General features: G+C 35.1%; 3 protein-coding genes across 3 annotated transcripts; 1 reads left to right on the top strand and 2 right to left on the bottom strand.

Annotated features, from left to right (window-relative positions):
- Nucleotides 1-540: 540 nt before the first annotated feature.
- LOC139429001 (optineurin-like) lies at nucleotides 541-1,236 on the bottom strand. Its single transcript, XM_071194300.1, has 2 exons — nucleotides 1,104-1,236; nucleotides 541-1,016 (listed from the first exon to the last, which is right to left on the bottom strand). Exons 1-2 carry the CDS (start codon nucleotides 1,234-1,236, stop codon nucleotides 595-597), a joined length of 555 nt encoding a protein of 184 aa, XP_071050401.1. The 3' UTR covers nucleotides 541-594.
- Nucleotides 1,237-1,242: 6 nt separating this feature from the next.
- Nucleotides 1,243-2,502, bottom strand: LOC139428991 (nucleoprotein TPR-like). The gene is made up of 2 exons (XM_071194262.1): nucleotides 1,983-2,502; nucleotides 1,243-1,934 (listed from the first exon to the last, which is right to left on the bottom strand). Exons 1-2 carry the CDS (start codon nucleotides 2,500-2,502, stop codon nucleotides 1,243-1,245), a joined length of 1,212 nt encoding a protein of 403 aa, XP_071050363.1.
- A 1,807-nt stretch (nucleotides 2,503-4,309) lies between these two features.
- LOC111418042 (ras-related protein Rac1) lies at nucleotides 4,310-15,717 on the top strand. The gene is made up of 4 exons (XM_023050475.2): nucleotides 4,310-4,730; nucleotides 14,460-14,712; nucleotides 14,774-14,908; nucleotides 14,965-15,717. The coding sequence occupies exons 1-4, from the start codon at nucleotides 4,696-4,698 to the stop codon at nucleotides 15,118-15,120; spliced, it is 579 nt and encodes a 192-aa protein (XP_022906243.1). The 5' UTR covers nucleotides 4,310-4,695; the 3' UTR covers nucleotides 15,121-15,717.
- Nucleotides 15,718-26,259: the final 10,542 nt, after the last annotated feature.

The raw sequence follows: 26,259 nt of genomic DNA, 5'->3' as shown, positions 1-26,259 counted from the left end.
TGCTTTATCTAGTTATTTTTAAATAATCACTTTTTATTTTCAAATTTAAATCATATTTATTAATACATTTTTAAATTATTTCTTTGTTTATACACATTAAAATAAAACTTAAAAAAGGATTATAAAGTATCAAAATTGGCCACCTATACGTTAATAGCGAAACTAAGATTGCTGCTTTTGACAGTTTTGATTAAATGATAAGAAATTTATGAAAAATATCATCAAAAAGGACGAAATAAGTATAAAAGAATATAGAAAGTAAACTATGTAATGTTTTCTAAATACATTTATTGAAATTACATATATTAATATCGATGAAAACTTATTCAGATTATCTTTTACAGCAGAGAAAGAGAAGCTTTTGATTTCAAAGAAAAATTAGTACTTTGTGACCACAATACAGAAATGAGGCGATGCTTAATATATGTATAAGCAAAGAATTTTACATACAGTGAAGTTCACTTAAGATGCTTTAAATCTTGATTCTAATTCGACTTTTTCTTTTTTAAATAATTCTTCTTGATTAATCCACCCAATTTTGCTCTCTTCCAAAGAGGCGATTGCTTTATCTCTTGCTGTTTTAACTGATTCAACTTAATCGACAGTCTTGGTTAATTCTTCTTTAATAGTTGTTAATGTTTCCAAGTCGTTACTGTGCAACATCATTTCGTGTGCGTATTTATTTTCGGCTGCTTGCAAATTTTCTTGCAACGTTTTAATTTCGAGTTTAGCAGCATCTAATTTTTTTTTCGCCTCAACTAAATCTTTGGTAATTTGTAATTGGGCTATTTCCATTTTTCGCATGCCGATATTTACTGCTTCTTGACCATCGGTGTAAACTGACAATTCTCCTTGTAATTCAGAACATTGTTCCTCTAGATCTTTAATTCTTTTTTCTTGTTCTTTTAATTTAGCTTCAGTAGTTTCCTTAAGCTTGTTATTCTGCTCGTCGACTTCAATTAGTTGTTTTTCAGCAGCTTCGGCTACGTTTGAATGTTGATTGATAGCTTCTTTGACTATTTTTAATTATTGCTGAAGAGATTCAACTTCGACTTGGCGCTCAACTAACATTTGTTCTAATTCGCGGAATTTCTTTGAAACGCCGTCTCCGGTGAAGAGGCTTATTTTTAATTTTTTAGAAAGTTCTTCTAGTTGAGTTGATTTCGACATTAAATCATCTCGTAATTGTACTAATTCTCCCCGCAATTTATTGGCGGTTTTCTGTTCTTCTTTCATTCGACTTTAAGCAGCTTGAGTTTGCTTTTCTAAATGTTCTGATAATTGTACAAAGTTATCCTGTTCTTTTTGTCGGCGTCTTCTCAAAGCAGCACATTCGCGATGAGCGTCGTTTAATTGTTCTTCTAATTTTAATTTGCTTTCAGCGTCGTTTCTTTCAAGAGTAGCTTTGATAAGTTCAATATTGGTGTGAAGTAAATTATTAGAGTGCACTTCACGTTTCATAGACTCGCGCTCTTTTAATAACCTTTGTTCGGAATCGCGTAAAAGCGCGTTTTCTTTTTGGAGGTTATTAGCTTGGACTTTTTGTCTACTTAACTTCGTGTGAGCTTCAAGCACGTTTTCTCGGAGATATTTAGCGCTAATTTCATGTTTAGTAATTGTTTCAGTGTATAATTTATTGCGCTCCTCTAATTTTTCAATTTGGTTTTTATAAACAGCCATATTATTTTTTAAAACTTTAAACAATTCGTCCATGGTTTCAAGTTTGACCGCTAATTTAGTGTTTTGAATCATCATATCTCGCAGATTTCCGCGCGTTTTTTCATGATCCTCAATCAGCAATTTTTCATTCGTGGCCTTTTCTTTTTTATATGTATCATATTCATCTTTAAGAAGTTTTAATTCCTTTATTAAACTTCCATTTTGAGATTCGAGTTCTTGAATTTTCTCGTCGTTTCCTTGACTAGTCTCGTTTTCTTATTCTTTTGAACTGGCGGAGCCATTTTTCGCAAACATTCTCTCACCGGAAATTGTGTTATCGCTTGCCCCTTTATTATTAGCCAATTGCATGTATAAATTTCTGTACATGTCCCTTTGATTCGTAAGCATTCCCATCAATTTGCTTTGTTTATCGTGTTGTTCTAAAAGATCCGCTTGTTCTTCGCGCATTTTTTCCAATTTTGTTCTTAAAGCCGCAACTGTCGCAGCATCAATATCTTCGACGTCTTTTTGTTTAGAACTAAGCTCGCGAACGAGTACCAGCAAACGTTGATTATTGGTTTGTAGCTCACTGATGTCACTAAACGTAACCAATCGTTTTGAAATTATATCAGCGGAAGACGTTGTATCACTTAAATCGTGGTCTGTTGAGTTGCTGGAACTACCAGATCGGAAATTTTCTACTTCTCGCAATAAATGACAAACTTGACGACCTAAATCTTGAAGTTCCTTTTTTAAACGGGAGTTTTCACGAATTGCTACTCCTTCGAGACGTTTTGCTTCACCTGCATTTTCTTTAAAATTCTGCAAAAAAGTGTAGTACATAGATAAGTTGATGGAATCATCATTTTTCTCTCCACCTTACTTAATTTAGGTGATAGAGACTTGAAAATACGATGAAGTGAATTTTTATTAAAACCTAAAACAAATTTCGTCTAACTTGGTGTGATAACAGTCTTCCACTTTCTCCCAAAATTTTTCAAAGAGAACCTCTGGCATGTCTACTCGATTAGAATATGCCTAACTTGGAGGTGGTCTATCTTGCTATAGCAATTCGAATTTGTTGATCTTTAACTATTCTTGTTAATAATTTGTAGAAGGTGGATAGTAGGCTGATCGGTCAGTAATTTTCCACATTTGGGCAGTTGCCTTTTTTTTGAACATCCTCTTTTTCTGCAGGCATCTGTTCAACAGGATGTTTCTCTCTCATCTTGGACATTTGCCTGCTAGTTTGTGGGGACTGTGATTATATACAGGGTGTATCAGATATAAGTACAAAAAATTTGAGAGGTTATAGGTCCTCTTTCTGAATAAAAAATTTTTATAACACAATGTCCCATTCTTTGTCCATCTTAAGATATGATACGATAAAGTTAAGGGTTCACAAGTTTGAGTACTAATGGTTAATGAATTATACTAAGCAGGCTTTGTTTTGTAATTTGTAATTTGTTTCTAGTTTTGTAATTTTGTTGTTTTTAATACAATAAGCAAGTTTATTTATAATATAAGTACGAAGGCTTTCACGGCCGGTGTGAATTAAACTAAAATTAGAACTAACACTAGAAACTTTCGGGTTTTGCCGTGCGTCTTTTAATAAAAGGTTAATAAAAAGTTTATAAAAGGAACCAGTTTCTGAAGAAGGTTGCAACATGGCATCCGAAACGTCAAACCTTTTATTAAAAGACGCACGGCAAAACCCGAAAGTTTCTAGTGTTAGTTCTAGTTTTAGTTCTAATTTTAGTTTAAGTTTATTTATGTATTAAAACCTAAATTTTTGTAAATTTTCATATTAAAGAGTGATAAAACAGAAGTGATAAATTAACGTCTTAGTAGTTTTCTAGCTATGGTTATTGCATTCATATATTGCGAGTTATGTGAAATTCCTGGTGTATTAATTTATCTAAAAGTGGAAGGACAACAACTAACACCAGCACTGAGACAAATGTTTCTAGTTCCAAGAGCACCAAGTCAAAAAATGAGGGCTTCATAATTAGCTGTAACATGTAAACATAAACTTAGAGTGTTAAATAAAGCACATCGCACCTTTATACGCAATTTATTTAATAAAAACAATAATTTTTTTTATAATAATAACAATTTAAATTTATGTCACTTGAGTGTCAATTGTGTAATATTGGTGGCCTAATCGCGATAATCGCCTGAAATATAGATTTTTTATTTCAATTATATACGTACTAATCTATAATAAATAATATACATTAAATATTTTACGAATTTTATAAATTAATTTGAATTAAAATTAAATTAATTTCAAATAACATTAAAATTTTGCGCCATCTATCCAAATCAAATATAATTATTGTTGCTATTATTATTTGTTGAATCTAAAAAATATTATTTAATTGTTATTCATAAAATTTCTTGTTTTAAATATTCAAAATTAAATTGTTCTTTAATTACCATTTAAAATATTTATGATGATCATCCCGCTTTATTTCATTTATTACTTAATAATTTTTTTTTAATTTGTATTAAAATTGAATAAATAAAATATTTTATTTATTTAATAACAAATAAATACAATTAATTTGTGATTTAATTTAAAATAAAAATAAAATAATAAGTTAAGTTTCGTTAGTGTGGCAACACCGCGATTATCAATCAACGCAGTGCCGCCAACGCATCTGGTTCGGGCGAAGTTGTTATTTTTGCTATCGCTACGTGTGGTTGGGTTTTTCAATATACTCGAACTAGGTTTTCGCGTTCACCGATAAATTAAATCGTCCCTTTAAAAAAAACGTTTGTTCGCTTCGGAACGAAGCGGTGATGCGAAACGTTACGTGATTGTGGCCGTTTGAAAAGAGTGCTAGTTTTTTTCACTCCTCCAACCGAAAAGACAGTCGTCGTGTGGCCTTGTGCTGTCAATTCGGCCGCTTGCCGAGAGTTCCAGCGAGATACACCCAAATATTCTAAACATATTAATATTAAATACACTTTGGGTCAGTTTTCGTTTTAATTTGGGTTTGTGAACCAAGGCGGGGTTATTATTTAGCGATCATGCAGGCGATAAAATGTGTGGTTGTTGGCGATGGGTAAGTTTTTATTTTAAACACCGAGGAAAGAATATTTACAAGATGTATGTATTTGATATAAAGATAAGAATGATAAAATTTAAGTTTCATTTTAAAGTATAGATAACGATTTTTCCGTAAGATTAATATTTAGATTTTTAGTAGCAGTTGAATTGAAATAGTTATATTCGTTTTGTTTGTTTAGAAAACGCCCTTTGATTGCTTATAATTTATTTGTTTTAAATTACACAAAGCTTAGTTATCAAATTACAAATACAAAGATGAATCATTCGTTTAAAATACCCGCGTTAAGCGATAAAAGAGACAATTTAGTAATATAGAAACGTTTATATCACGATTTTCTATATTAATAATCTTAATTGATGAGGAAGAAGTTAATTTCGCTTCTTGTTTAGAGCCCGAAACGCATTCACGCGAAGTTGCAGCTGTTGAATTGACACTTATAAAAACGCAGCGTCCCTCAACAGGTGGTTGCATCTGACTCTGTATTGAACTGATCCCCTTTTTACTTCTTAAATGGGTTACTGGTTCAATTCGATGAACATTTTATCGAATTTAACGATTTCGCTTCGTTAATAATCGATTCAAGTTCTGGTAATTGAAGGTTGTTATCGATTAACGAGTCGCTATCATCGAATTCCAAGGAAATTTCAAATTGCGGTGACTAAATCGCGTTAAGGAAAAACGAGCCTGTAAACATTTATTTATTACTCACTTTATTCAACCTATAAATAAATTCAATTTATTTAAAACGCTTCCATATCTTATTTGGAAAATTTTTTAGATAAAAGGATGGGAATATGTAATCGGAATGTTGGATTGTGGGATGTGTAGAGATGTAGCACTTCCTGTTAGATTAAAATGGAAAATTTAATTGTATACGCGTGAGAATCGTACGAATGTACATATAAACGATGATGATTGTTGTTTTTAAACTTTTATGGTTTTGTTTTAGATAACATAGAGGATAACTCCAAAAGTTCTTTTGAAAAATAAATAATGGTGGCTTTTTTATGTTTTGATGTTGTCTAATTTCAAAATTGGCGTCTCTTAAGAAATATGATACCTGTGTGAACTTTGTTGTGATGATACAACATAGCAGTTCGTGACATCCTGGTTTTTGACACTATAACAATTTAAATGGGTTCTTTATTGCTGTGGAGAGCTTCAAAAATAAACAATAAACCTTTTCACTGTCTAATTCTTCTCTGATTGTAGGTATCTTTCTGTTTGTGTAGTGTGTTCATCAGCTATTATACAGTTGTTTTTTAACAAGAATGATTAGGAGACTTCTAAACTTCAGATAAATATTCTGCTTATTTACACCACACTCAAAGGTGTAATTTAATGAAGGGAATGGACCACACTCAAAGGGTTGTTGGGTCAAATTTTAGTAATTTGTGTAGTTCAATATTGCATGAACATGATATCAATAGTTTCTACCAACCATTTGTGGTAGAAACTTGCCTAAATTCTTTCTTCATTTCTTCTTAACTAACATCCACTTTTCAAAAGGGACAGAAAGGTGCATCCATAAACATTTTCACAGACAGTTGGGCCACCCTAAAGGCAAGTCAGGCCTACATGTGTAGCTCTCATAAACCAAGGGGCAATGATGTTACTCTATGGTGGGTTCCAGGTCACAGAGACTTATTCTGCCATTGATGTTTTACTTCTAGATCAGATAATTTATTTCTGCCTTTGATATTAACTTCTAAACATTTCATTCAAGCTATGATATGTTGCTTTCATGCCTAATAGTACTTTTGCGCCTACTTGTTTTACTTTTTTTCCTGATTTTTAGCTCCTGAACATGGTATATTGTTTTTGCGCATTAAGTATTCTTCTGTATCTGTTAATGGTTTTGATTCTGCTTCAATATCGCATGATAAATACGTTTGATAAATTAGGTGATAATCTATTAGGTGCTAAAGCTGAGCGAATTTTATATGTTAGGTTCAGCAGTATAATTCCGCAGTATTATGGTGTCATCTCTGCTTTCCAAACCATAAGTACCAACCCATGAATTCTGAATTCTTTCTTCCTTGCTTAATGCAATTTGGTGTCTTTCTCATAACCATGAGCTTCCGTCAGAAACACCTTCCGTGTGTTCTTTCAACACGCTCTTCTGCACTGCGAGAAGTTTTCCATCCTTATCTATGCATCCGCTTCCCTTGGACTGAAAGATGCATCCATAAACATTTTCACAGACAGTCGGGCCGCCCTAAAGGCAATTTAAGGCTACATGTGAACCCTGCTACCCTCATGAACCTGAGAGAACTCGTTAGGGGCAATGATGTTACTCTATGGTGGGTTCCAGGTTACAAAGACATTGAGAGTAATGAGAAGGCGGACAAGCTGGCCAAAAAGGCAGCAAAAACGTCCTTCATTGGACCGCAACCCGGTTGTGGACTACAAAAAAGCTCAAAGGTAGCTTTACGCTGGAAAGAACTTCCAGGGCACAGACAAGCGATGAGTATGATAACTCCGTCCCAAAACAAACCCAAAGTTATTATGCCTCAGCTCTCAGGTTTCCTGACCGACCATGCGCCCCGAAAATACCACCTCTTCCACATTGGACAAGCTGAGAATCAAACTTTGCAACGACGAGTCACAACATTTTCGGTAAAGCTCTTTTGACACCTACCGACATAAAAAAACAAGACTTGGGAGCAATACTAAGGTTCATTAAGAACCTATATTTGCCTTAATCTTTTGGAGGGCTAAAGTTACAATAGATCTTATAGGTCGCGGTGACAAGGGGGGCCGCTCTCCTCAGCCCGGCAGCAATAATAATAATAACATCCACTTTATCAAAAAGCTAATGGATTGAAAAATAGATTATTTTAATGTTAGTATTGTGATCACAGCAGCAAATATTCTATGACTGCGAAATGTGGTACTGGAAGCATGTTTTGTCATATTGTTTGCACAGTTGGGAGACTTTTAATTAATGAAATTCTTTAATCTGTCAATGTTTAATTCTGGCTTAAAGTTCGAGATGAACATTTATCTCGTCTACTTTTTTAGCGTCCCCACGCAGTTTCTCTTGGAGAATTCATGCAAAATCTGCTTATAAACTCGCGGACAGATCTGGAAACAATACGGAATAAGGCCCAGTTTTCCTCTTAAACTAAATAAGATGTTTGATGTGCTGAATAAACAAGTTTCTAAGGTAGAAGTTGACAAATGTGGCAGTATATTTGGCTTTTTTTGTCATTTTTATAACTTCCTTCTGCTTCATTTTCTTTCTTTCTACGTTTGATAAATTACTTCTGCCATTGATATTTTACTTCTAGATATTATGATCATTTGTTTCTGTGCATTAAGTTTTCTTCTGCACATGTCAATAGTTATAATTCTGTTTCTATTTCTTTGCTTGTATGCTTGACAAATTACTTTTACCATTGATGTTTTACTTCTAGATTAGATAATTTATTTATATCTTTGATGTTAACCTCTAAACATATTCAAGCTATGATATTTTGCTTTCATGCCTAATAGTACTTTTGCGCCTACTTGTTTTACTTTTCTCCTGATTTTTAGCTCCTGAACATGATATATTGTTTCTGCGCATTAAGTATTCTTCTGTATCTGTTAATGGTTTTGATTCTGCTTCAATTTCTTTGCTTCTACGCTTGATAAATTAGCTGATAATGTATTAGATGCTAAAGCTGAGGAAATTTTATATGTTACGTTCAGCAGTATAATTCCTTCATCTAGCTAATTACCTTTTTTATGTATTGGTATAATTAGTCCTTTTCGCCATTCATCCGGTGTCATCTCTGCGTTCTAAATTATAAGCACCAACCCATGAATTCTCTCCCAACGCGCTGTCGCAGTATCAGTATCTGGAATTTTATTGTTTTTTAACTTTCTTATGCTTTCCTCGATTAATTCCTTGCTTGGAGGCTACAATTTTAGTTAATCCAATACAAGCAACACCTGGAGCTGTTCTTTTTATTGGTTCCATACGCTCTCCTGCACTGTGAGAAGCTTTCCATCCTTATCAATGCATCCGCTTTCCTTGATTTAAACCTCCAAGTAATGTTATTTGCTTATCTGTACATTTTTTTTGTATTCCTTGTTATTGCTGCGATCCTCCAATGTTCTTATTCTTTTATTATAGTGTTATCTTTTCTTTCTTCTGCACAATTTTGTTACTTTTCTTCTTTGTGCTGCATTCTCTTTCCGTTTGCTTCTTCTGAGTCTTTGTATATATTGAAGTCTTACATCATTTTTCCTTTTCATTACTTTCCTGCATTCTTCATCATACCATTTCTCCTTCCTTTTTCTTTCAACTCGCCCAATTGTCTCTTTTATTCGACTTTTTATTCGTCCGTCCTTAAGCATGCTACTAGTTCGTAGTGATCAGAGTCACAATTTGCTCCCCGTTCTGATCTTAACGTCGGTTATAAAGGAAGCCCTTCCTTTTTTTTGATACTTATTTGATTGCAGCGCTGGCTTCCCGGTACTTTCCAGGTTTCATTGTAAATTTTTTTATGGTCGAAGCATATGCTGCTGATTACAAGGTTAAGTGTTTCTGCGAGTTGGATTGCACTAATAATGGTACACATTGTATTTGGGTTTTATAGCAGTGCTATTATTTTCTTCTATTCTCCTTCAACTCATCACATTCTATCAGCAGATGGTTTAAACCTTTGATTATATATAATATGGATTCAGTTAACTGGATATTATCTACTAACAAAAATGTGGCTCAAGGTGAACAAAGATATATTATATGTTAGTACGCTTCTATATCTATCTCGGTTCGATCACCCTGCGCAAGCTATCTCTCTCGTTGGCTCAATCCATATTATATATAATCAAAGGTTTAAACACTCCCAGCTCTGCCACACAGTCTACACTCCCTCTCCTAATCCTCTATGCAATATCTATTGTTTGTCTCTTCGTCATCAATACTAAATCTGGCTACCCACCTCATTCCCCTCCGCCATCAAGTACTTCGGTAGCCCGTCTCTGTTGTAAAGCCACTATAGCTACGCTATGTGTATGTATGGATTGCGGAGTGCATGCAAAACCGCACGCCACACTTAGGCCCCTTGTGCATCCTCCCATTACACACTCTGGTCAAATCAACCAGCCTAAAGATTTACCAGAGGCTAGGACAGCTCCTAGAGGTGCATTCCTGATGTCCTCCCCGAAGGTCCTCATTCTGGGGTCGGTCAGAAAGGGGCAATCACACAACATGTGTTTAGCCGTCTCGTCATCCTGTTCACAGGCTCGACAGAGAGGGGAGTCAGCAAGCTTCATGTTTTGAAGGTGCTTATTTACTTTACAGTGTCCCGTGGGGAGACCTGTGGCAGTGCGAAGGGTACTTTTACCGAGTAGCAGTCTACCTGGTTGGTAGTGGTTTAGTTCCACTACCAGCCACTAGGTGGCGCGTTACTTTTTTTTAAAAGTCACCAGATCTAGTTACTTTTCCAATACCAACCTATTTTTGTTTTCTCCACAGCCATAGGTTGGTACCCTTCCCTATCCTTTTACATTGGGTTGATGACGTCATGTGGAGCGGATGTGGAGCTGTGGAACAACTTCCTATCTAGAATCGGCGTTTCTATACTACTAATGCGCTGGATTAACTCGATATGAGTAGCTAAAGAGGGGGTAATTATCGGTTCGGGTGCACAAGGGCGCTCTACCTGCCGCACGTTGGAGCCGGAATGCCCCTTAATCCACTGGATTCTGAGACTATTGTATTTCGCGGCCTCCTCCAGTGCTTTGTGACAATCCATTACTACTGCAGACGTTATAATAACTCTGCTTAAAGCTAAAAGAGATTGTTTACTGTCTGTAAAAATAGTAAAACATTTACCCCATTTGTTGGATTTAACAATGCAGTCAGCAGCAAGTTTAATAACAGTTAGTTCCGCTTGTATGACGGTGGTGCTAGACCCTAAAGGTTCCGAGAGGCGAATCGGGGGATCGTGAGAGAATCCTTTTGAACCATCAGTGTAGATCTTAAAAGTTCTTCGTACACCTACTACTGTGAGACTAACGTGGGTGAAGTACTTCTTTGAGAAAACATATTTTGCTGGTCTGTGATCAGTCTTACACTCGAGTAGGGGTGTGTCTAACACTGCTTCCCCCCAGAGTGTTGAACTGCTGCCAGCATCTTCATCCTTCATAATTCCTACTGATTGTAGTCTTTTCATGGTTACCAACGCCACTTCCTGCATATGTAGGTTGAGTGGTGGTAAATTTAACATCTCTGTCTTCTTGGTATTGACGGAAAGGCATTGTTTATTACACCAGTTCTCAATTAGATTGAGTGCTTTCTGCATCCTGTCGAGGAGTACGTTAGCGTACTTGCCTCTTGAGGATTGTCAGGTCATCTGCGTAGCCAACGGTTTTAAAACCGGCTGGGTTTAGGCGTTTCATGAAGCTATCGAGGGTGAGATTCCACAAAAATGGAGACAGCCCTAGTAACAGCCCCTTGAAGAGTGGTCTGGGCAGCCCTTAATTTGACGACCCTATGTCTTAGAGTACTCTTAATCCAGCCGCACAGTGCCAGAGGAACGTTATGCTCTAACAAGGCGTCGTTAATTCCGGAGAAGGTAGTTCTATCAAAAGCTCATTCCACGTCAATAAAAACCCCGAGGGCGGACTCCTTGTGGTCCAGCGCATCACCGACGAAACTGATCACTGAGTGAAGAGCCGTCAGTGTGGACTTTCTTTGTGTGTAAGCATGTTGATTAGAGTATAGTGGCCTGCTGGGCAGACAAGGGTCACTAATGTAACGGTCGCAAAGCCTCCCCAACGTTTTTAGTAGAAAGGAGGAGAGGCTAATTGGTCTATAGGACTTCAGAAGGAAGTAATCTTGCTTACCCGGTTTAGGTATAAAGTTGACATCACGCCAACTTCCCGGTACATAGCGAAACGCCAGGAATCGCTGGAAAATACTCTTCAGGTGCGGTATCAGGTCATCCAGTCCCCATTGGAAGAGGGCCGGTGTAATCCCGTCCGGTCCTGGAGATTTGAACGACGAGAACGTATTCACAGCCCACCGTATTTCTTCTCCTCGCAGATGACTTTGGCCAAGAGCCATTCATCCGCAGTTGGTACATGAATTATTATTTATCATTTATTGCCACAGACAAAAAAAATACAAAATTACATAAGATACACTTAACTTAAACAGTATCAGCAAATGGATCATTTTATCGCACAAGCGATCTCTGCCAAATGACCCAACAGAACAAACAAAAATAAAAATAGTATTTGCTGAATATGGCAAGTAGTGATAATTAGATATTATTAACATCACCAAATAAGATTAAGCAAGAAAAGAAAAACAAAGAGAAAAATAAAGAAAAGACACAAAAAGAGAGATAGCGAGCGACTAAAAGAATCTGCCGGATATCAGTTGCCAACAAGTGAGAGCAGTTGAAGAGAGGAAAAAAAGAGAAAGACAAAGAACAAAGAATCAGGAAACAGCCAATTGAAGGGCAAGCAAGTGGCTCTTTAAAACATGTCTAAAATTAGTAATTCTAGAAATATTACGAATTTCAGAAGGCAGTCCATTCCACAGCGCAATCGACCGTACTGTAAATGATCTATGATAAATTTCAGTGCTATGAACGGGAAATGTAAGAATAGTATCAGAACGTGAACGAAGCTCATGAGTTGATAATTGCTGGAACCTATCTGATAAGTACTTTGGGGTGCAGTTATGAAGGATTTTAAATAAAATGGTTAATAAACGAAAGGATCTACGTCTCTCACAGGTTAACATCTGAATGTAATTGCGATACATGCTCAAATCTATTTAGGTCAAATATGAACCGGATACAATTATTTTGTAGCCGCTGCAATTTACTCAGAAGAGTCACCGAGAGATCGGGATAAACCGCGTCCGCATAGTTGAAGTGAGGAAATATAAGAGAGTAACAAAGATTACGACGCACCACAGGAGGAAGAGAGCAGCGAAGTCTTTTTAAAGAGTGGAAGCAAGCATAGACTTTTCTGCAAACATGTTGAATTTGCGGTTTCCAAGACAGTGGAAGGACTCCAAGATTTTTAACTGTGTTAGAAAACCGTATGACATTACCATCCAGCATCAGATCACTGCAGGCAGATGGATTAATCTTACCAAGTAATTGACGAGTTCCAAACACAATAGCTTGCGTTTTAACTGAGTTCAACTTAAGTCCGTATCTCCGAGACCAGTTCAAGACGTTAGATAGATCGTTATTAAGTCGCACAATAGCTGCCGGAAATTCAGCAACAGTAGTAGTAGTATATATCTGCAGGTCGTCGGCATACAAATGATAATTACACGAGATATAATTAGTAACACTATTAACGAACAAAGAAAAAAGTAACGGACCCAATACACTGCCCTGAGGAACACCACATTTGATTGCACAAGCAGAAGAAATTGAAGAGTTAGCGCGTACGCACAAGGAGCGATGGGAAAGGTAGGATTGAAACCAAGAAACACAGGGGGGAGTGAATCCGTAGGCAGAAAGAGACGCTAAAAGAAGGCCGTGGTCGACAGAATCAAAAGCCTTGCTGAAATCGAGCAGTACCAGCACAGTAACACATCTGTTGTCGCAGGCATACCTAATATCATCAGTAACTTTAATGAGAGCAGTAGTTGTACTATGCCCACTGCGAAAACCCGATTGCAACTCATTGTGTAAATTAAACCTCTCTAGAAATCCTTGGACTTGTAAATAAACTAAGCGTTCAAGAGCTTTTGATAGTACGGATAAAATTGAAATCGGACGGAAATCAGTGTTACATGAAGAGGACTTGGATTTGGGTATGGGAACGACATGAGCAACCTTCCAGACAGAGGGAAATAAAGACCGCTCAAAAGAAAAGTTGAAGATATGAGTTAAGGGAGGAAGCACTATATCCAGGATAGGAAGAAGAAGGTTGAGACCAATACCATCAGAACCCACGCAAGGGGACTTCGAATAAGTCAAAGCATCGCCTACTAATTAAACTACTAATTATCTACTAATTATCTCTTGTTGGACATCGTTAAAGTTGTCCGAACCTGAGAAATGAACAATCATTAAAAGCTGTAAACTGTCTTGAAGGTCATCAATACGTTGAACAGGGCTCGAAGCAAGCACCTTTTTTAGGCAGGAGACCTCTGCAGAGGAAGTAATTTCCTCACAGAAGTTCTCCCATGCTTCTTATAGCTACGCTATATCTATAGATTTCATCAACAATCATCTGCATTATTGTTTGCCTTTGTCGTTGTCAGGTTGCGTAATATATGTCTTTTACGGAATTGGGCTTGTTAGATCCAAGTCCAACTTCTTTTCGTTGGGCCATTTCTACCGCATCTTCGATTACCAGGGTTTACCACGTGGAGATGAGAGTTGGAATTGAGTGTGAGAAGCTATGCGATGATATTAACTTCCAAATATTATATCCAAGCTATGATATTTGCTTTTTCCTTTTTTAATTTTTGATTAACATCTATATTATGTCACTTAGCAATACAATAATTACGGGCACTACAATAACATTTATTTTGTTGTATCTAAACAAAGGTAATTTAAATTTAAAAGAGTCATATTTTCATGGTTACATTGAATCTTTTTTTAGTTTGAAGTGTTTTCGTTATAACATCGAATAACCCAGCGAATGTAAACCTAATACTTGAGAAATCTATTTTTGAACTTTTATGTTTAATCATGTTTATTTATTATTAGGTAAATTGATTTTAACTTTTCTTCATTTCAGTGCCGTTGGTAAAACATGCCTTTTAATTAGTTATACAACAAATGCTTTTCCCGGGGAGTATATCCCAACGGTTTTCGACAATTACTCGGCGAATGTAATGGTAGATGGGAAACCGATTAATCTGGGTTTATGGGACACAGCCGGGCAAGAAGATTACGACAGGCTGCGACCTTTATCTTACCCTCAAACCGACGTCTTCTTGATATGCTTTTCGTTGGTAAATCCGGCTTCGTTTGAAAACGTCCGAGCCAAAGTAAATTTTATAACCCCATTAATAATTTTTTTTTTAATTTATTCCTTATTTTAATCCGTAGTGGTACCCTGAAGTAAGACACCACTGTCCCAGCACGCCAATAATCTTAGTTGGGACAAAATTGGATTTGCGCGATGATAGACAAACAATTGAGAAGTTAAAAGATAAAAAATTGGCCCCAATTACATATCCACAAGTAAAATTAACATTTAATTAATGTTTTTAATTAATTAATTTGGATTTTTTGTGTAGGGTTTGGCTATGGCAAAAGAAATAAGCGCTGTAAAGTATTTGGAATGTTCAGCATTAACTCAAAAAGGATTAAAAACGGTGTTTGATGAAGCAATAAGGGCGGTACTGTGTCCAGTAATGCAAGTGAAGCCGAAACGCAAATGCGTCATCCTTTAAAAGGGTCGCAAATAAAATTTTAAGAGGCAATTGACCCTTTCAAAGTCATCGGACCAGCTACACACCGCGTATTAACACAAATAATTTTAAAAAATCAAGAAAAAATAATGTCAGTCAAGTTAATAAATAAACGTTTCGATTGTTGTTTATTATTTTCGATCGATTTTGTAGCTTTGTATTTTCTTCTATTTTTTTTTTGTGTAATTACTTTATAATTATTAATATAGTTAAAGCTAATTGATTTTTTTATAATTAACATTTTTTTTGTAAGAAGTAGTGTCGCAATACAGTGAGAAAAGATTTAAAAAGCGTTATAGTAATTATTACATGAGAATAATGATTATTTTTGGAGAAATTTTTTTAGGTCATTTTTAAGTTTATTACTAAAGCGAAGTAGGAGACGTAATGTGTAATAATGTTGTTCATGTTATGAATTTTCTTTTCATCATCATGAATTTGAAGTAAAATCAAAATTATTTTTAACGTTTTTTGTGAAATTCTTTTTTTAACAACTTGTTTTATTACGATTATTAATCGTATTTGTTATTAATTTTCGTAATATGTATAAATAAAAAAAAGAATAACTATATACATATTTTTTTAATCCGCAGTGTTTTTATATATTTTTTCTCTTATTTTTAAATCGTTAAAACATAATTGTTTCTTTGTTCTTTGGGTTAAGATTGAAATATACCAATTTATGCAAGATATTTCAATGATTATTAAATAATTACAAACTTGAAATATCTTCTATAATACAATAAACAAGAACGAAATAGAATGAGGAGACAATAGTTAAAAAAAAAAACATGTAAACTACAAAAAAAAATCTTTAATAAGATACACACAAAAAAAAAATTCTTTTTTCATAATAATAAACTAAAAAAAAAAAAGAAAAATTAAAGTTTGTGTCAAAAAATAAGCATGATGTGAAAACGATAAGCTAATTAAAAAAAAACTAATGTGAATATCTGAAGCTCTTTGTCATGTTGTTGAGTAAGCTTGTTTATTCTATAGGTAATAAACGGTAAACGTAAATTAAACGAGAAAAATAAAATTCGAACGTGGAAAATGTTAATGACGTTCAGCTTAGATATAATAAGTAGAGAAGAATAATGGTGATTTATTCGGAAAAATGTATTTTTGTAAGTTCGCTTCTTTCGGTAACCACACGAGTACGTTCGGTTTTAAAAAGCTCTAAAACTTGTTTGTTTACACGATTTCTTTTGGATTAATTCATAACATGAAATATAAGTGTGATGCAGTTATACTTTACATAACAGAATTTTTGTGTATTTTGTAAATACTAAATATTATTGAATATTATAAGATTTATAAATAAACGTATACATGTAAAAAATAAGTTTTTTTATTCATGTAAATAATATTAAAATGCAGGTATCAAAACTTTAGGTAGTTTTTTAGTCAAGAACGTTGGATTTGGAATTTGTTTGTCAAATTTGAGGTGATATTCCTGTCAAGGGATCCATCTTATAGTGAGTGGAAGCTTTTAGGGCAGTTGGAAATGTATTCCACAAGAGACCAGAATCAGCACTGACTGATGTTAGAATACCTGCAAACATTAATGTAAACTGAACTTCAATTTTACCATCTCCTAGGTAGTTTTTTAGTCAAGAACGTTACATTTGGAATTTGTTTGTCAAATTTGAGGTGCTATTCCTGCCTGGGAATCCATCTTATCTTGAGGGGAGGGCAACATTTAGGGCAGTTGGAAATATGTCCCACAAAAGACCAGGACCAGCATGGACCGTTAGAATACCTACAAAAATTATTGTAGACTGAGCTTCAATTTTACCATCTCCTAGGTAGTTTTTTAGTCAAGAACGTTGGATTTGGAATTTGTTTATCAAATTTGAGGTGCTATTCCCACAAGAAACCAGAATCAGCACGGACCGTTAAAACACTTGCAAACATCAATGCAGACTGAGCTTCAATTTTACCATCTTCTAGGCGCTCTGGTTCAAAATATTCGGCTGCGCTGGGGTTGTCAGATCGTTCAACCCGCCGAATTCTTCATGATGACTTACATTTTCATTCTACATAATGGTAGACGCACCACAACTTTCCGAATGTAATTTGGTTTCAAGATAAACAAGATTTTAGACAGATTTAGCCCTATTTGATTTTTTTAAGTAACATCTTCTTGTCGCGGTGATTTTACTACAACTAAATGAATCAGATTATAAACAAAAGTATTCAGACACGAAAGTATCGAAACATGCCTGGTAGTGAATTTTTAACGTTAAAAAATAATCAGGCAGTATGTAATAATGCTAACAAAAGGGGAAACCAATGTAGTGGCAACCCAATTCGTCATAATAAAATTGCCCTTAAGAACAAATCAGGGAACCAATCATCTTTCTCAATATCTTTTAATAGGCAGCAAGTAACTGTGTTTGATAGAGAGGCAATATGATACACCATGAACAACCTTTGCAATAAATGGCACCTTTTGTGGTATTATTATTTATTATAATAAAGTACAATTTAAAAATGTTCAAAAACTATGTTATATTGTTTGAATAACATAAAACAACTTAAACGATTAAAACAGTTTGATTTCACTTAAACTAGGTGATGCTTCTAAGTTGGTGGTCGTGTGTTAACTGTGCTTGGTCGTCGTTGCACTCGTTAACACGTGAGCGTTCTACAATTTTGCCGCTAGATGTCGTCATAATACTACATCCCTCCCTCACTTAAACTTGATAACGCGCCGGAAGTCGTCGATCCCGGATAGGATTCCGTCTAGGCTTCGTTTCGGACTCCCGATCTGTTATAATCTCAGGTTGGGGTATCTCTTTCTTTGGAGTGTCACATTTTGGGTCTTCCATACTGGTTGCTTCGTCAATTTCCGTGAATATTTCCTTTGGCTTTTCTGGGGTAGTTGGTACATCATTAAGAGGGGATTTTACTCGAGATCTCATCTGATCTACATGCTTTCGTTTAACAGAATTTCCCAGATCTACTATATAAGAGTACGGTGCTGTTTTTTCAACTATCTGGCCCGGTTTTGATCCGTCCGCTAAAGGGTTGTTGACCCAAACAGGCTCTCCTATCTCGAAGGATTTCTCTTTTACATGGTGTCGATCATAACATTGCTTTTGTCTTATACTCTCCTCATCGAGTCGTCTGTGTACATCCGGTTTCAGTTGATCAAACTTATTTCTCATGAGCCGACCAAACATAAGTTCGTACGGTGTTCGTCCGGTCGTTCTAGTAGGGGTTGCTCGATATGAAGTTAAAAATGATTGCACTCGCGTATTTAGATCTATATCTTTTTCACTACACTTCATGCGATTCTTAAAAGTTTTTACAAGTCTTTCCGCGATCCCATTTGTCTGCGGGTGATATGGAGTGGTACGTACGTGCTTTACACCTAACGACGTACAGAAACTTTCAAACTCTTCCGATGTTAATTGTGGTCCATTGTCAGTCACTATTATTTTAGGCAGTCCATACCGCGCGAACATTTTTCTTAAAATATTTATTGTTTTGGCACTTGTCGTTGATTTCATCGGTTCAATTTCAATCCATTTGGTGTAGGCGTCGATAACCACTAACCACATTCTTCCTTCAAACGGTCCTGCAAAATCCAGATGGATTCGTGACCACGGAACTGGTGGTGCTGCCCATGAATATAGAGGTAGATGTTGGGTACACTTTCTCGAGCTTTGACAATACTCGCAATGTTCTATAAACTTTTGTATATCGTTGTTGATATTTGGCCAGCAGACGTGTAATTTCGCCATACTCTGCATTCCTGTGATTCCCGGGTGTCCCTCATGCAACATCTTTAATATTGTTTTGCGAAGTTTTTCTGGGATACATATCCTTCCCTTCCAAAGAATCATATCTTCCTCATACGATAGCTCATCCCTTTTTTCGTAATATGGTATCAGTTCATTTGGAAGTATATCTTTATCAGGCCAATATGTTTTAATATATGGTATTATTTTGCACAACACGTGATCCTTAAAAACTTCTTTCTGTAATTCTTTTCTTGACATCGGCAGGTGTTTAACTCGGAGGTGTAACAGATGTCCTCGCTTTGGTAGACCAATCGCTTCGTTTTTACTTGGTGTATCTTCACAGATAGGTAATCTTGACAAAGCGTCCGCCGCTTGATTTTGTTTTCCGGGTGTATATCTGATGGTGTAATTATAACTGTTCAATAACATAGCCCATCTTAACAATCGATTGCTTGCTATTTTTGGTGTTTCGCGTTTATGACTAAAAATACGTTCTAGCGGTTTATGGTCAGTTAAAAGATAAAAATGTCGTCCGTACAGATATTGGTGTAATTTTGTTACCGCATAGACAATAGCTAATGCTTCTTTATCAATTGTCGAATATCTGGTTTCTACGTCTGTAAAAGTACGGGATGTGAATGCAACAGGTCTTAGGGTATCGTCGGGCATTTTGTGAGCTAGCACCGCTCCTGCTCCTCTTGCCGATGCATCACTACTGACGTAAAGTGGTAAATTTTCATTATAATGTACTAATGTTGATTCTGAGGTTAAAGTTTTCTTCAGTGATTTGAATATTTCTGAATCATGATTTGTCCAATTGAATGACGTATTCTTCTTAAGGTGTCGATGAAGGGGTTCACAAATGATCTGTAGATTTTCGATAAATTTGGCATAATATGTGATTAATCCCAGAAAAGAACGCAATTCTGTGACATTTCGAGGTTGTGGCATTTGCTGTATTGCATGGATGTGTTCTTCAGTTGGGTGTAACCCATTTCTATCTATTTTATGTCCCAGAAACACAATTTCCTTCTGTAACCAGGCACACTTAGATGCTTGCGTTTTGATGCCAGCTTGTCGTAACCGTGCTAACACACGTTCAATTCGTTTCAAATGAGTTTCCTTGTCTGGTGCAGTTATTAATATGTCATCTAAATAACATGTGGTACCTTCTAATCCATTTAATATTTGGTCCATCGTTCGTTGGAATAATGATGGAGCAAATGAGACTCCGAAGGGTAAACGTTTGTAGGTATAGTAACCTTTGTGCGTTGCAATAACTAGATATTTTCTTGAATCGGAATGAACGGGTAGTTGTAAATATGCGTCTTTTAAGTCTATTCGTGAAAAATGTTTTCCACCACTCAGTTTACTAAGCATATCCTCGCATCTCGGTAGAGGATAATTGTCTACCTGAACGAATGGATTTATTGTGACTCTGTAATCTCCACAAAGACGAACATTTCCATTTGATTTAACTGCTATCACCACTGGTGTCGCCCATTCGATCGGTGTGGTAGTTGTATCTATTTGTTCTAATACATCTTCTTTAACTAATCTTTCAATCTCTTTTGATACATTCTTCTGTAAGGCTAAAGGTACTGGTCGAGGCCTAAAAATCTTTGGTGTTACATCGCTGGAAATGTGTATGCGGGCTGTGTGTCCCCTTATGGTTCCAATGCTACCATCAAATAGTTCTTTATGTTGTTCTAAAATTTTCGTTAATTGCTTTTCTACTTTCTCAATTGATACGATCTGTTTGTCGTTGTTTTTCTGATATTGAATGTTACAAATTCGTGCTCCTTCAGGTAATGGTGTTTTGAATGCTATGCACCAATCGAGACCAAATAAAGGTGTGTCGTCTTGCTCAACCACGTAAATGGGTAGTGTTAGTGTTCTTCCATATGCTGTGACTTGTACTTTGGTTGTTCCTAATGTTTTGATTTCTATGTCGGTATAAGCTACAAGATTGTTCGTGGGTTGTAACTTAGGTTTTCCCAAGTTTTTCCATACTTTTTTTCCTATTACTGAATGTGCAGCTCCTGGGTCATAAAGCATTTGACAATCCTTGTTTTCAATCTTAACTGTTAACATTACTTTCTTTGATGTTCGTATGTTACATATAGTTAAAGTATCTGAGCTTGTTCCGTTGTCAGATGATGACTCATCGTTTGTTTTTGTTGTTACGTTTCGCGTGTTTGTAGTTTGATTTTTGTTTAACTTTATTTTTCCTGAAGAAATGCAAACTTTTGCAAAATGTCCTTTCTTCCCGCACGAAGAACAGGATTTATCCTTAGCTGGACAAGTTTGTACGTTTTCGTGTCGTTTATTACCGCAAAACAAACATTTTTGTTTTCTGTCAAAAGATTTAGGTATTCTTTCCGACCTTTGTTCGTTTTTGTGTTTGTTGAAGTTTTGTTTTGTTACCCGGTATGCATGTTCTAATTGATTTTGTTGAGTAAGTGACGTTAATTTTTGCGAATGAATACTTGCTTGTTCAAGCTTCACGGCTGTAGCTTCAATTTCTGACAAAGTTGCAGAATTATTTGGATATTCCCGAATGATCTCTTGTTGCCACGCAGAGTTATTAATTGCGATTACGAATTGATCACGCAGACGTTCGTTTAAATTTGCACCAAATTCGCAATTTCCTGCCAAACCACGAAGTCTAGTTATAAATTGAGTTACTGTTTCCGTTTCCTTTCTCATACACATCGCAAATGTTACTCGTTCTGATAAAACATATGATTTCTTCCCGTAATATTTGTTTAAGACATCTTTTATTTCATTGTACGTTTTTGTTATAACGTTATCTGGTCTATAGTGATCTACTAATAATTTAAAAGTTTGTGATCCTACCTTTGAAAGTAGTAGGTTTCGTGCGTCTGCGTCCGTTGTTTTTATTCCGTTTATTGCTAATTCCACTTCAAAACGTTGTATGTAATAAAGAAAATCTTCTTGATCTTCTTTAAAAGCTTCAAAATTAAAATGTTTACGTTTTTCTTGTTGTTGTGTTTCCATTTTGTTCCGTTAAAAATCCGTTTCTTGATTACGTCACCTTCGTTCTCGATTCTTCCATGTGTCTTACGACGTCACGCCACCTGTTATAACTTGTTTCCGTTTTCTTTCTCTCGTCGCCAATTTATGTGGTATTATTATTTATTATAATAAAGTACAATTTAAAAATGTTCAAAAACTATGTTATATTGTTTGAATAACATAAAACAACTTAAATGATTAAAACAGTTTGATTTCACTTAAACTAGGTGATGCTTCTAAGTTGGTGGTCGTGTGTTAACTGTGCTTGGTCGTCGTTGCACTCGTTAACACGTGAGCGTTCTACAATTTTGCCGCTAGATGTCGTCATAATACTACACCTTTGGTTTTAAGACGTACTTCAGGTATGTTGGGAAGTTCTTGTTTTTGAATGTTTAGTTTGAAATACTCAAACCAGCGCTTTCATGCATTTCAAGGTCTTAATGTTCATTTGAAAAAAATGACACGGAAGAATGTTGATGAACCGACTAGAGTACAATACCAGAAAATATGTTGATCTGAAAAATGGCATATTATTGTTAGATTCTGACTCGATAGATTTTTTTAAGGATGTTGTTTACCAGTCTAGAGAAAAAGGATATGCTCTTTACGCAATACCGGTTAGAATGGGAAAGGTCAGTTATGTGTACTAGGGTTAATGACCTCCTGGTAAAAAATGTTGAGTAAGGTTAATTTTATTTATAAATGTCAATCATCCCCGGAAAGAATGTTGAGTAAGGTTAGTATTCTTTTGTAATGTCAATTATACCTTGAAATTTTCTTTTATAGTGCCATCCCGTGAAGGAATGTGGAATAAAGTTAGTTTTGTTTACAAATGCCAATCAACAAAATTATTGTGACAACTTTTATGATTTGTGTTTAGATAAGAAAATGTGCATATTTAGAGAATTCTGTTTTACGATTGAGGAATACATTCTCTCTATCTCCCCAAAAAAACGTTATCGCCCAAATTGAGCATTGGCCTCCTTTATCTTCTACCTCCAACGCTGCCAATCATGAGCTACTCTCTTCCAAGGTCTAACGCTCATGAGTCGGTGTGTAATAGACGTATCATAAGTAAAGGCATATCAAGTAATACAATACAAAGCTAACACTAAGCATTCTAAAACCCACTGCCTCGGATTAAGCGACCCCTCTGCTTAGGTCAACTTTTACCATGTCTTGATAAATTTATCCCATAGATAAATTCAGCTTTTGGCCGATGAGAGCGCTTAAACTCGCTGTAATTATGGTAATTATCCTCGAGATAGTTTATCAGGAGGATGCTAAATGTGAGTCATTATTAGATAAAAGATCTACAACGTCGTTTGAAAAAGCCGAGGCCACTTGTGGTCGAAGCATATCAACACAAACTTAAAATTAAGCATCGTATAACACAGGCATGTCAACTAATACAACACAAATTTTTGAATATCTATGTTTTGTGTCTGTCATGATAAAATCTAATCGCATTCCATCGAACTTTTTTCTACTGAGATTCACAGAGGGTTCATCCCACATTTATATTAGCTACTGCCCCAACAGAGATAATTTTCTTGTTTCAGCCTGTTCAACCACTTGACACGTTTACTTGCTGAATTGAGAAAAAAGTTTATAATGTTGAAACAATTTTCAAGAACGAAACTGAGGTTACTACCAAAAAATACGAGAACGTGTGTATTTCTTAATTTCTCTTTCAATTTAGGTCTTGAAAGAAATAAGTAGTAGTGAGTTATTAAGCAAAGCAATATTATTTCTTTTGCAAGTATTTGGAATCTGGATATACAGTGATACAATAAAGTCATCATCTGTCTCCCCCCGCATAGCTTATTTCTGTTTCTCTTTAATTTGTAATTCCATTAAATCGCTCTTAAAAAATTAGGGAGCCTTAATTTTGAAAAACTGATAACGGAATTCGACAACCGACATTATTTGACATATTTTGGTAAAAACCACGTTGAAATCCGCCAGGTCGCTTTCGAAATAACCGCATCCTATTAAAGCGCGATTTTCTGCGAAATTATATGGAATAATGAAAAAATAAAATATGCCCCACATTAAGAACACATTGGTTTACCACCAGTTGAAATTTGAAATTTTTTCGTCAAATAGTTTTGGAGAAAAAAAATCGCAAACTAGACAAAGTTGCTGGCACTCTCAAAAATCGGGTACTTTTTTCACTTAACTCGCGATAAAAGAAAAACTGCGGAACCGAAAATTTCCAAATTAACATGTGATACGCAGAAATGTTCACTGATTACAATAAACTTTACCGCAATTTTTTCCATCGAGCAGTTACGAAGATATCGATCTCTAAAGTGAGGGGCCTTGACGTTTTGCACGGATAGTAGTTAGCCATGCATTTCATACAAAAAACAAAAAGCTCATTAAATTGAGTTCATGAAATTGCAATTTTTTCTCTATTTAATCGTCTCTCTATCTCCGCTAGTTTTCGAGATCTCCATACTGAACATGGAAAAAAACTCACCCTATATTAGCAGTCTTGAGAGACTGTTTCTAGTTCTAGGTCTAGTGTTAATTCTAGTTTTACACTATCACTAGAACTAACACTAGACCTACAATAATTTGGGTTTAGCCGTCTTGAGAGACGTGCGACTAAATCCGAATGTTACTAGTTCTAGATCCCGTGTTAGTTCTAATTTTACATTATCACTAGAACTAACACAAGACCTAGAATAATTCAGAATTTTATCCATGTTGCAAGTTGGGAATATATTAAAAAGATATACTAGAAAAAACTTCTTTAACTTACTTTTATTTAAATATATATCGAGACTAGTTTCGAGGTTACACCTTCAGTCGAAACTAGCAAAAACGAAAAACACATTAAAATAAAACAGTTTAAAAAATTTACAGTCAAAATTTTCAAAGCAATTTATACATGAAAAGCGAAAAGATGTCGACGGTGAGACGAGAACAAAGGAACTGGGAAAAAGACTTGAGCGGGTTTTAAACCTGCATTGAACTCACCTACCCAAAAACTTATTAATTTTATGTTAAACATATTTAAGGATATTAACTTTGCTCCGAAGAACTCTATTTATAATTCCACCCAATTCATAGAAATGACTAAATAAGATTTAAAACGAATACTACTTTATCTCGGAAGGTTTACCTATGGGCATGCCTTTATCAGGTCTCCTAGCAGATATCTTTTATATAAATAAAGTATAATAAAACTATATTATAAATAATATTAATCCTCACAAGAAAAATATTAATAAATGGGTGAGATATGTCGACGACGTTTTTTGCATTTGGGAAGGGACCAGAGAAAATTTGATGAGTTTTTTGAATTATTTGAATAAAGTTAATAAGAACCTTAAATTTACAATAGAAATTGAAGAAAATGATCAACTTAATTTTTTAGACTTAAATTTAACAAGAACAGACAAATATAAAATTGAGTACAACATTCATAGGAAACCATCGACCATCTCAACAACTATTCCTTATGATTCAGAGCATTCTATGTCACAAAAACTTGCCAATTTTACATTTTTAATAAACAAAATATTTAACTATGCCCTCTCCGAACAGAATAGGATAATAATAAATTCCCAAAACATATCATTAATAGATTGTTTCATAAAATACAGCAATAGAGAGACCCACTTTATGTTAAAACTCTAAATAACTTGAAATATAAGCCCATTCCTTTCAATAATGTCACTTTTCAGGCAAAACACATTTTTTCTAAATATAATCTTTCCTTGGCATTATCGAATAATAACACGATTCTTCGACTTTTATCCAACTACCATATGAAGAACAAAGATATTTTCAAAGAATGTTTCAAAGAATATATTCAATTGGATGTTCCATTTGTAACTCAGTTTATATTGGGCAAACAGGGCGTAAATTGGAGACTCGTATATGAGAACACAAAACTAAAGATAATTCCAATGTATTTAAACATCACATTGAAACAGGCCACAAGATAGACTATAATAATACAAAACGTCTACATAAATGTGAAAGGTGATAGGCTAGATCTGCTCGAAATTTTAGAAATTAACAAACACAAAAATAACAATAACTGCGAATTATTAAATGATCAGCTTCAATGATATAATAAACCTATTTTCATGTCTCTGAGAGATCATAAAACAATTACATAACAAGTTTATTTGCCCGGGTAGTTCAATGCAGGTGTTTCGACATCTTTTCGTTTTTGACAAAATTTTTGAATGTGAATGTTTTTGTGATTATTTATTTTTAAATTTTAACGTGTTCATACCTTTTAAAGAAGTTTTCTTCGAGATAATGTTTTTCGTTTGAGTTTTTCGCTTTTCATGTATAAATTGCTTTG

This window comes from Onthophagus taurus, chromosome 1 (assembly GCF_036711975.1).
Source record: "Onthophagus taurus isolate NC chromosome 1, IU_Otau_3.0, whole genome shotgun sequence".
NCBI lineage: Eukaryota > Metazoa > Arthropoda > Insecta > Coleoptera > Scarabaeidae > Onthophagus > Onthophagus taurus.
This window is presented reverse-complemented; position numbering and strand designations above follow the sequence as displayed.